The sequence below is a fragment of the Antrostomus carolinensis genome, unplaced genomic scaffold, assembly GCF_000700745.2.
Source record: "Antrostomus carolinensis isolate BGI_N321 unplaced genomic scaffold, ASM70074v2 scaffold14746, whole genome shotgun sequence".
Taxonomy (NCBI): Eukaryota; Metazoa; Chordata; class Aves; order Caprimulgiformes; family Caprimulgidae; genus Antrostomus; species Antrostomus carolinensis.
In genome coordinates, this window is record NW_010321291.1 from 151172 (window position 1) to 163829 (window position 12658).

Here is a 12658-nt window from a genome sequence, read left to right on the forward strand (position 1 = left end):
ATACAAACAGAAGTGGCTGTACCCACTGTGCTCAAGGTAGAAATCGCATGTCGATTTCAGCAACAGGAAAACAACTAATCACATTTGAATTGGATTCCACCACCATCTTTAAAACCAACTACCCGGTTTCTTGACCAAAGTCAGTGAGGAACATAAAAGTTTTGTCAGAGGTTGAAAGGGGCCACCCCTTCTCTAAACTGAAAAGTCTTCCTCTAAATCTAAACAAAAATAATATGTACTTAGGTCCTTAAATAAGAATCAAAGCTCTATACGCCCAGCACTATGAACTAAGACTTCACGTTCACCTGCTGCATGGATTTCTTGAGCTGTCTCTACTGATCCAAACCAATTCAGCTGCAACATTTCCCAGATCGGTCAAAAGAGAAGGAAAAGTTTGTCTAAAAAGCTTTCCAAAGACAACAGAAAGAGAGCAGCTTAACTGGCATTGAGCCAAATGATATCTTCTATTCACTGTCCTGTTGCTATTAGCCATTGTGGTATACACTGCTACCCTATAAAAGTACTTCTCTAAAGTCAAGATTAATTTCCAAATCGCTCAAAGAATGTGGATCTCATGTCTATAACAAATCTGGGATACAGTCCAGAACCATCTATTAGTTGTCACCACACAAGACTCCCTCAACACATTTTCAGAAATACATGAGAAGTCTAGGGATGCAACAACAAAAACCTACCAAGTCTTGCCAGAAATGGAGTCAAAGAACAAGCAAGATATTTTGCTTAGTAAAGAAGCATGAGCCACTGCAGGTTCAAGAAACCTCATCAGCTTATTCATTCGCCTTCATCTTCTGCACTCATGCAGCAATTAAGAAATGAGTAATGCCTCTGCTCATGGCCATACAGATCCACTTTACTCATGCTGTCCTTAGTGCCACTCATACAGCTAATCTACATAATTTATTGATAAATTCTCTCAAAAAGGTAATTTTGTTTTAACAATGAGTTCCGTAGAGCTACTTGTAAATCTGTTCAAGTCACAGATTCTAAAAAAGTCATAAAACTATTTGGCTTGCCAGACAACATTTCATTACAATGTTATTGCATTACCTTATTTTCATCATCCTTTGATGGCTTTTTGCCTCAAAATCCAGTTTTGTCCTAAGCAAGCAGCAAACTGCAGTCTTTGGCACTTTTCCCAAAGCTCACAATCCCATTGCAGTAAACACGTGCACCTAACAGGGCAGCCCAGTGAGCACAGTTAAGATTTCAAAAACCACTGCAGTTCAATTACTGACAATCAACTCCAAAAGCAAGAAGCAGAGGGACATTCAGCCCGTAAACACGCTGTGAAGATTCTCTTAGGAAACAAATAGTTAAGCCTTCACCAAAACAATTCTTGTTCCATCTACAGAGGAATATACCACAATCTATACCTTAGAAGAAATATTCTATATACACAGACACCAATATTTATATATAATAGATTTTAAAATGTTACCTAAATTGTATTTTATTTTATTAATGTATGCACGTGCACACACGCAGGTGTGTTTTTAAAAAGGTAAGTTGTCCTTACAAAGCTTCCTACCATGAGTGCAATCCAGAAAAGCTCAAGCTCACAGCTAATATCCATAAATTACGGCAAACACATTCATTATCCCAAAGCTTGCCTGACCAGTTCATCTTCATGGTAATAATATAACTCAGTTCAAAGGTGAACTAGGTTCACATTAAGCAAGAAAACCTTTGCTGTGTCTCACTTGTCTTACCACTCTAACCCTTTTAATACAAATGATTTTGTTCTTAGCGGCCTACCATGCTAAACCTGAAAGCATTTCTCCAAGAGCCCCTTCCCAGTGTTTTCTTACAAGGTCACATACCTCCAAGAGGCTTCATGACCAGACTTCCAAGACGAAGTACAATACGCTGTATGCCTATATAATAGTAAATGAATAAATATATTTGTCCTTGAGTAAGCACATGGACTGAGGGATAACGTAAAACAGATCAGGAATCCTTTTTTGGGAGATTATGTTCTAAGAGATTTTTAAACTTCATTATCAGCTGTGAAACAGTACTTTTTTTTCAGCATTGAATTGAAATTGTCTTTGCTATAGGAAAAGACTACTTAGAAATAAACTTATAGTTTGTTACAAATTTAAAACTCATCATTGTTTTCCAGGTAATTATAGATTCATTAGTTGAGTCTCCCTGATGTGACTTCAGTGTTGCAATTTCAGGTTCAGTCTCCATGATGAGTCACTCCTACTCTAGAAAGGGGAAACACTAGGCCATATATGTTCTGTAAAGTCTGATACCAGGTGAGGTGGGGAAAAACAGGTTAGATATTGGGTAAGAGCTCAACTACACTTCACATCACAGTGACTGAGATTTCCATGACCCCAATGTTAAGTTTTCAGGAAGTTTAACTGATTTACACACATTTAGAGGAGTATAAATGTCACACAGACCCAATAGAAATATAGAATTTATTTCTCTTTACATTCAGACAGCAATATATTGCAGAGTTGAACATGCCACATCTTGTATCATAGGTGACTTCGGGGTCCTATGTTAATAGTTGTGATAGCTACTGCTAGCCCAAATCAACACTACATGTGTTTCTGGAGTGGCTCTCGACATCTTTAAGCCATTAGCAGCAATTTTTGCAGAAGGGAAATCCTAAAAACCCACTGCATAAAAATTTTTGTCATAGTCTACATTATCCAGCTGGTTATTGTATGTCACCTTTACAGCTCCAGATCTCAAGAAAGCAATTTGACAGAAGCAGTGGACAGGGAGATTGAGGACTTGCCCCTTATTTTCCCTTACGTAGCAGTTCTCAATAAAGGCAATACCATGTTATAAGGCCACCAAATTCCTCATGGTCCATGAACTGTACTTTTGGCAGGGCAGCTCCTTTCCCATCCTTTAGGGTCTGCAGCCCTTGCTTCCCTTCCCCCCTTGCACATCCAGGTGCAAGCTAATCAAAAGAGTCAATCTTACAGTTCTGACAACATCCTAAAACATATTTAAGTCACCTACAACTAAAAGTCTGTGAGCAACGGAAAAAAACCCCAGTATTTTGTCATGTTTAAAGCTTCAAAGTACCATGAACAAGAGGTATCTTCACAACCAGTGTCTTGACAGTATCTGTTCATTGTACTTCATTTCATCCTTACAAACTCAAAAAAACTGTGGTGCCTTTTTCCTTTTGTCTCTTAACTCTCCACATATTCAGCTCAAAAATACCAGGAGCTGCAGTGCATCATCACATGAGGATGGGGAAAGCGGGGGAGTGAGGAGGAAAAGGGAGGGAGAGATACAGAGACACTGCCCTCATCAGGCTCTGCACCAACCATACAGAGAATACGCATACAAGTGATGAGGATTTTTGTAGCTCCAGATTGTGAGGGCTTTTTTATTAAAAAAAAATTATTCCTCCTAAGACTGGTTGTGCAAAACTAGTTTTCAAGAACCACCATTCAGTCTGACTCTGTTCCTGTAGATAGACTTCCTATTGATCCATTTCTCACTAGCATCTTGCTGTAGTTTTTCTGCTGTTCTTCTCTGAAAGTATCTTTGACTTTTGCTCGTTTCAGACCTCCGTCCCTGGAACAGAGCAAGAGAGAAAAGTAACCCATCATGATTGTTACCACTATTGTTATGAAATCATGTATTATATTAACTATCTTAGTCAACCCTAGAGTGTTAACCTAAAAGATTATTAAGAAGGCTTTTCTTCAGAACTTCTACAATATTCAAGTTTAAGCATGTTTATCAAAACATCTACCTTAAGCCATAAGGCTTATGCAGTCCAAATTTTGAGTCTAGCCCATTAAAGCAGCCTGCTCACGATGGTAACAGGTTGCACCTACCGTAGAAATCTTTGCCAACCTGGGATGCTGTAGAGGCAGTCAATCTTGTGCAACATCATAGCTGTCTCTTGCCTTACATCATTCAGAGGGCCTCAAAGCTGAATCCATTTGCCTGTTCTCTTCATCTGAATCTTGCTCTCAAGCTTGTTTCGTACAGTCCTATGAAATCTAGGCATTAAGCTGCTAATTGCTGAGGTACGATAAAGCCGGAGCAGAAAGCCTCAAGCTCTGTGCTTTACTTTTTGTTACTTTGTTATTGTTTTGTTATTTTGTTATCGTTGTTTTGCCAAGTAACTTCACTTCTGCTCCTTAACCTCTGCATGAGTCTCAACCTAAGAAACAGCTGTGAAGGGACCCTCTTCAAAAGCACCAAGCCTTTAGGTGAAACTCACTGCATGAGAGCTACATGCTCCAAAGACTGTGCAAAGACTTTTTTATTTTTACTTTCACATACACATATGTGCATGTGAAGTTACTCCCTCATTTTCTCCTGAGTGGAATAAAGTTACATTAAATGTAATCTGTCACAAAGCTGAGAGGAAGCACCTTCTCAATCAAACTAACAGATAGTCCATGAAGTCTAACCAGGATGGCATAACTCACCAGGGAAGTTCAGTCAGTCCTCCTTGGCGAGCAATGGCTGACCTCACTCTGTTGGCAAACTGAACAGCATCTTCGCCTTCCTTCAAGGGTCATAAATTCAACATAATCAAAGCAGAGAGAAGTGAATTGAAACAGAATTCCATAACACTTTTCATCTGCTGCCTCATCAAATTAGCTCACTGCCAAATGATCCATCCCTTATCATGCCAACACAATCTGATGTTCCAATGTGATGATAATTTAGCTCATTTTTCCCCTAAAGTGTTGAAATTAGGGGGAAATTTTGCTCCAACAGGATGGAGCATTAACAGCATTGCTACTGTGAAGAGCACTATATTTACTGCTGTCCTTTGCATATTTGATGTACTGCTGACGGTACCAAGCTGCATCAGGAAAGGTTAAGTCCAATCATACAAAGTCAACACTAACAAAAGTCCAGTAGAAACTCTGATTTGGAGACACAAGGTGAGTAAGGGTTTTGGGGAAAAAGACTAAAAAGAGGCACTTGCAGACACAGTCAGGTTCTTTAACAGTGATCAGTCAAACAGATGCTAGATTACCTCTCTAACCATTGGTGGCATGTACCACACGTTGCAAACGATGGCCCAGCTGGTCATTATTCGCAGTAGATAGCTCACGATGTTGTATTTGCTGCTGTTCCAGAATGCATCTCCAAACTGAGGGTCATACTGTAAGGGATCACAAAAAACAAATGATAAAACCCTCTCCCCACACACCATCACAGCCTGTCTCAGATCTGAGATGGATGCTTTCAGTCACATGCCCTGAGTAAGGGAAAATTCACAACTGTCATGGTTGGTTAGAATGAGGCTTTAGAAAAATCAGCCTGTGTATATTAGTGATGCTTGGGATTACATGACAGAACCAGCAGCAGATGTCACCCAATTGTCCCAAGGGCCAAAAGGGCCAAGTCTGCTGCGAGCTGCATGCTTCCCTTCCCTTCAGCACAGGGAAACACTAGCTGGATCTCCCTCCCTTCCAGCTTTCTGAAGGAAGGAGCTGACGCCACCAGGTCGTACCAGCCAGGCTCCACAGACTGAAGGACTTAACTTTCCCATTTCAGCCACTTGCACTCTAGGAGTCACCCACAGCATGTAGCCAGCTGCCAGAGCTATTTGTGCTTCCATTAGCAGCTGTACTGAGGTGGCTTCCTACCTCCCCGACAAAAACAGAACCTGAACTTTGAAATTCAGCAGCCAGCTATTTCCACTTACTTTGATGGCAACAGGATAGATTGTCCCTCCTATTTCAAAGCTCCCCTTCTTGAACATCATCACAGATGTATTGTTTATGCAGGTGCCTGTCCAGAAGAGAAACTAAAGTCATTACTTCACACAGCCTACCACATTTCAGCAGCAACCCTACATCAACATCCAGGTCTTACACTCACTGAGGAGCAAATGCAGGCCCTTTATGCGTATGTTAAGCATCTCTCCCCTGCTTGCTTTCATTCTTTGTCTTGTTACTGACTCCCTGCGTGAAGCCAGAACATGTGAGACAAAAAGCATAAGGCTGAGGTTAGATCTGTGGGACAGTAAATTGGTATTCACAGGGGAAAAGAAACAAGCTCCCTATTTTTCTGCCTACAGCTTCTGCCAGGAGACCCAACAACCAGGGACAGTATTGTGCTGTCTTCGTATATCTTATATTAAAGACGAAAAACAGGAATAAAACCAAAGCCAGAGGTGAAGATACATATGAGCACCAGAAGCCATGAAAACAGAACACTTACACTGAATGGAGATAAGGAGCAGTTCAGCTTCTTACCTTCTGGAAAAATTAAGATCGGGAGCTTACTTTTATCCGCCACATGTTCCCTGAGCCTGTGGAAGCAGAAGGAAAGCTTAGAAAACACAGTTCCTTTCCACTCTTCTTTCCCCAAGCAGGTGCATTAAAAATGTCTTCACGTGTAACACATTTGTTTGAAACCAAAGCCTTTTACTGGACACTAATCTGTACTTGCTTTTCTGTTCCTGACAAAACTGAAGCTTTGTGCAAGCTATCCCTTAGGCCCCTTTCCAAAGAAAGTCCCAGAATTTGAAGTATCTTCACACCCTTTCAAAACATATATATTTTAATTCAGACATTAGTTTGACTGACAGCTACCCAAATGAGATGTTTTGTGACAGTCTGCTACAATCCAGACCTCACCAGAACCTTTGGTCTGAACCATTTCACCCTATATGAACTTTTCAAGTCTTCCTTAGTAACCTGGGATCTGACATTTTGACTGCAGTCTACTGTACCAAAGCCCACACAAGCGAGCACATTCAGGTCATTCTGAATGACCCAGTTTGCTGCACACCACCCCTCCAACTCAGTCCCAGAACTGCTGTTGAGCCACTGCTATACTGATCGCTTTCACTGCTACCTACATCTAAGGATTTGCAATATCCTGTGTCGTTCCAGCCTACAGTAATGTGGAATTACAGATAACTTGTGTTCCTGTGATTAGCACTTATAAGCAGCAGTCATTATTTGGAATAAAACAACTAGATATGGCTCATGCTAAAAGAAGGTGGCTTCGCAAGTCAGCCTTTTGCCTTCTCGAGATCCCAAGGTTTCAAGTCCCCTGTCTCCCATTGCAATCTCATCAGCTTCTTGGGCTTCTGTCTTTCCAAAGCTTTTATTCCTCATCTGGGTCTTTGCCTGTTCAATGATTCTTCGAGGATTACATACCCGGACGAGCGCACTAGCAGGTAGCGGAGTTACAGGAGCAGCACAGTCCCCTGCTCCCACCCACACCTCACCTTTTTGTCACTAGATGGCGGTCTTTGATTTCCGAGCGTTCAAACCAGACGTGAGGACAGGCCTTGACTGTGGCTCTCTGAATAACTCCCATTAGTCCACCATGAACCTGTCCAACCTGCAAGCCCAATAAGACACATCAGCATATGAGACACCTGAAAAGCAGAACTCCCTCTTCTGCAACCCCCTCAAAAAAAAAAAATCACAAACACACTGGAGACTGCAAACCCAGACTGGGTAGTGCCCACAAAAACTATCACAATGCATTCACTTGAATGGACGTAGACACGTGTGGAAGCATATCTCAAGTATTTCACTAGGTGAAGAGCCTAGCACGGACAGTGCCAGGACAACTTCATCGGCATTAATTTTCAGACCAACTTCAATATAATTTATACTTTTCCCCACTGACTACTGCTCAAGTTAACATTTCTACTGTGAAAGTACTGAACTCCACAACCAATACCCTGCAATCTTTCCCTTTCCTGGTCTCTCTCCCTCTGCTGAGGTCATCATGGATCTCCTCATACCATTGCATAGCATCCATCATTTGTCAAAATGACCGCATCTATCGGTGATGTGTGGTTGGCAACACAAATTCCTCCCTTTTGAGGTTTGTTTTCCCTGCAATTACATAATTTTTTGTTAGACTACTAGTGCACTAAGCACCACATTACACAACAGTTCCATAAAGCTGTCAGGTGAGCCAGCATCTAACATGACAATAATCTGCAGGTCAGAAAAGAGCTGCCCCATTTCAAATGGGATATTCACACACGTAGAAGTATACACATGCTTCTGCTATCATAACAATTAGCTCACTCACTTGTTATGGTAATGGATAGTACCAGACAGAGCTCTGACTAGGATGCGGGAGCACGTGAGGTGGACCACTTCACTCAGGTAGTTTTTCACACTGAAAGAAATCACAGGCATCTGGAGCATCCTGGAAGCAGCCAGACATACATGCAATATTCTCCAACCTACTCAACACAACTCAGGGATGAAATTTCCCTGGTACTCCAGAGCACAGAGAGATATTCCTGCCTCTTGCTTCCCATCTCTTCCCACCTCCCACTCACTTGCTACAGCAGCTCAGCCAAGACATGTCATACCCTTGGTCTCACTTACCTAGGCAAGGCTGCCATCTCCTCACTGGGTATTTTTTGTCCCAGCACCATTATCTCCTCTACAACACTCCCTTTGAGTCTCTCATGACAGCAAGAAAAGCCCATGAGAAATTATCTCAGTGCCAAGTCTGGAAAGAAGCCAACCTCAGCCCAAGTTCAAAATGCCACTAAAAACAAGGCCACAAATTTGTGGGTAGAGTGGATTATCAGTAGTTCATCACTTGTAAAATCCACCCAGTCCTAATCTTGAGCTGTTTGCACTGATGGTAAATTCATCCCTCACACACCACACACAGTACCCACCTGCTGTTTGGCAGCTGTCCTACTATTGTTGTCCCCACAATCATTGAGGTAATCCCAATGGTAGCAAGGGTAAAGCTACAGACAAAACAAATATTAAATTTAAAAAAGTAGTTTTGCTCATTTTAATATCACTTTCCCCTTTAAAATGGAAAGTAATTGCAGGAATTCAATTATTCCTCAGATACTTGACATACCCAGTTCTCTAACTCAGTAATTCCCTGACACATTGCTCAAAACCATGGTCTAGCAAAGGCAGCAGATTCACATACCCCAATGCATAGAGTGTCAGGGAGTTTTAGAGCTCACCCAACTTAAACTTATGTTGGCAAAACACACTTTAGGGGAAGCACTCACAGAAGAGATGACTGCTGGCCCTGATCTACTCTCCACAGTAAATGGCAAGATAAAAGTGTTCCAAATGGCTTCTTAACCATGCAAGGGAGAGCGTAAGCAAGTTCATCTTCTGTATCTGCTGATGCTGCTTTTGGGTTACAAAAGCTGAGATGACGTTTCCCAAGAACACACACATTTACATGTTCCCAGACTGACAAAATTCCTCGGCACCCACAACCTTACCGAAGGGGCAGCAGGAAGCAGTACCGCACTACAACCCCAATGACCCACACAATAGTCAGCCTCAGGCTGATGTAGTGGAAGTTGACGTTAGTCCTTGTGAGGAGATTCCACGAAACCAGCTCTTCAGAGGAAAACCTTTGGGTGACTTCATCTTCCACAATGGCCTCAAATCCTTTTCTGCAGAAGTAGAATATGTCAGAGAATTCAAACTCCGCTCGATGCAGATGTTCAATTTCTTTCTCCATAGGCGTTTCATCTCTTTCAATGATACCTTGGAAAGGGAAGTACAGCCACGTGAGGAAATAGTCCTGTACAGCAACAGACATCCTCCAAATCACTTGCCACTCTGCGTTACTCAAGGAGACAAATTTATGCTCAGAGCCCCTCTTATGACAGCAATATCAGACAGGTAGTTGAACACCGCATACTCTTCAGTAGTCCAGCTTTAGCTCCTCTTCCTCACATAAGCACTCTGAGCAGCAAAGATATCAAGTTCTGTTGCCTACTGAAGATGAAGCAAGAATGCAAACCCTTTCCCACCATCTGACAAGTCCTCAACTCAGCAACTTTATTCATGACTATCTTATGTTTCCAGAGGAAACCAAGTGAGACCGTGGCCTTTCAATTCCCTTCTTCTGGTTCTCTGTGCATTTGGCATTCAGTCTCCTCCATGAAGACTTCCCAGTTCCCTAGGCTCATCTCTTGTCAGACATTCTGGTGTACCACAGTCACAGTCTGCTGAGATGTGCTGTCCTGTTACCTGCCAAAGCCCCAGACCACAACAGCTACCTGACACCTGTGCAAGGACCAGCTTTGAACCATCTGGTTCATTTGCACCTCCCTCTCTTCACAGCATAAGGCTTTTCTATAAGCACAGACAGAACCACACTATTTTTTATTTTAAATCAAAGAAAACAACCTCAAAAAACCCACAAAGTTAAAGAAAGTTATGCCTAGAGGTGCCTTGATACAATTTAGTCCAGCACTAACAGTTGTGTTTCAGTTGAACTCTGCCCACATAAAGTCTGGCAACAGAAAAGAAAGCTGAAGAGTTCAGAATTGCAGTATAAATAGCAAGTATTCCCTCTCCTCCACACTTTTTGGTTTTTTATACTTATGGTCTGATTTCTCACTAGAGCTTTCAAAGGCAAGGACAAATTGTATAAGCTAAATATAAAGATCAAGTAGCTGGTTTCTGGTAAGCAACTCTGGCTCCAGAAATTGATGACTAAGGAAATCTAGAATAAGATTTAACCAGAACAACCATCCCCTGAGACACCCAACTAGGATTACAGAGGTCCAAGTTCAGGTTGCCACTATGTCAGACACCCTCTGATAAATTGCATAATCTCTGTGCTTCCATGCTGCAATAAAAAAAATAGGACAGGAGGAAGCTTTCAAGCTACTAGGCACTTTCCCACAAATACACATCCCACAGCAGGGAAATCTGCATCCCAAGGAAGTCTTGCCAGCAGAAAAGCTCTGTGAATATATTTGCTGTGCAAATCACACACAACATTTACATTACAAGTGACATCTTTGTATAGCACTGTAGCATACATATGGGATAACACAAGCAGCTCCAGGATACAAGTCCCACAAACCACTGAGGTAACCACTGAAGAACAACATGCAAGAGATGTTACACTGCAACAAAGCCTATTAGCACCTTCAGCTCTGAACCTGGCAGCCATGACCTGCAATTCCACCAGCAGACTATCTCGCTGCATTGTCCTATCACTAGCCTATAGATTGTTAATATGGCACACCCACATGCCCCTGGGGATCCAAGTTATACAAACATGCATCACACCTAACACCTAGCAGGATGGACTACACTTGTGGTCTCTTCTCCCAAGTAACAAGTGATAAGACAAGAGGAAACGGCCTCAAGTTGTGCCGAGGGAAGTTTAGATTGGACATCAGGAAGAATTTCTTTACTGAAAGGGTTCTCAGGCACTGGAAGGGGTTGCCCAGGACTGCAGGCAAGTCAGCCCAACTTGTCTGCTCCATGCTGCTGCTGGGGTGGGAGACAGGTGGTAGTCAAGAAACTGGCCAGGGGAACTCTCCAACACCCCTCACACACTTCTCTCCAGCTCCCAGGAGAACTGTGAACACCTCCTCCCTATCCAGCCCCCAGTTCAGCATCAGCCAAGCAGTTGGCTCCCCTGGCTCCTACTTCTTGGCTGAAACCAGCCCAGAGTTCAAGCTGAACACACTGCTGACACGGCACAGCCAAGATAGCACGACTGTAATCTCTTGCCTCACCAGCCTGCGATGTTGTTGTCACACGACATCCTCATGCACAAGCTGCCTTTTAGCCCTGGGACAAACTACTCCAGCCAAGACCTCACTCAGCAGCACCTGAAGGTATTAAGAACAGAACTAAAACACATGCTGCTCAGGTGACACGCTTCGCCTTCTTGTAATCAGAAGTAACATTTAATGGCCTTTAATCCCTTGGCCATGGGCAGAGCTGAGTTTGCCAAAGATAGCTAAAAGGCAGCATTATGCAGGAGTACAACCAACACCACTCCCAACCAAAAAAAGCCACAGATGTTGCTTACTCAGTGTCACAGCACAAGCCCCAAGCCTTTGAGCTCACATACTGCAGTCATCTAATTACCAGCAGGCTCAAATTTGACACTATCTACTCATAGTCACATTATTTGGATGAGCTTTTCTTTTAGTGGATGCCACTTCCAAAACTCTGACTTAACAGTATTTTTATGTTTTTCAAACCCACCAATTTGGAGAGGACTGCCTTTTGACACAGCCAACACCCACGCTGACACCTGAGGACTAGTTATTTAGCTGCAATGAGACAGACACCTAGCCTCCAAGTATCTGCTCAGCCAAGAGCTACTGTTGAGCCTGACACATAAACATGCTGCCTTCTAACACAGAGGCACCCTGAGGTGACAGCACCCGGTCATTTCCCACACAGCAACTACACCAGCTAACATTTTTCTTGGGACTATTCCTTATGACACCACAAACACAGGGGCACCGGCTACCATTTCTGCCAACAGATGTGAAATACACTGGATTTGCAGAGAAAGGCAGCGAGTGTCTCCTTAGTCGTGCTCTCTCTTGTCTTTCATATTGAGGGAAACTGGATTTTAAGGTCTTTAGGGAGCATCATTTTGCTTTGCCTGGAAACAGGATAACTTATGGAATCACAGAAGCACTTCGGTTGGAAAAGACCTTTAAGATCACTGAGTCATTGAGTCCACCACTCAGCCACGTCCCTCAACCACATCTACACACCTTTTAAATCCCTCCAGGGATAATGACTCAACCGCTTCCCTGGGCAGCATGTTCCAGTGACTGACAACCATTTTGGTGAAAAAAATGTTCATAATATCCAATCTAAATCTCCTCTGGCACAACTGGAGGCTATTTCCTCTCACCCTATCACTTGTTACTTGGGAGAAG

The 12658-nt window shown here is 42.7% G+C and overlaps 1 protein-coding gene across 1 annotated transcript; it reads right to left on the reverse strand.

The window, feature by feature from the left end:
• Positions 1–3382: 3382 nt before the first annotated feature.
• On the reverse strand, positions 3383–9546 carry GPAT3 (glycerol-3-phosphate acyltransferase 3). Its single transcript, XM_010169882.2, has 10 exons — positions 9221–9546; positions 8645–8719; positions 8038–8127; positions 7742–7835; positions 7214–7329; positions 6231–6286; positions 5678–5763; positions 5003–5131; positions 4443–4522; positions 3383–3573 (listed from the first exon to the last, which is right to left on the reverse strand). The coding sequence occupies exons 1-10, from the start codon at positions 9544–9546 to the stop codon at positions 3447–3449; spliced, it is 1179 nt and encodes a 392-aa protein (XP_010168184.2). The 3' UTR covers positions 3383–3446.
• Positions 9547–12658: the final 3112 nt, after the last annotated feature.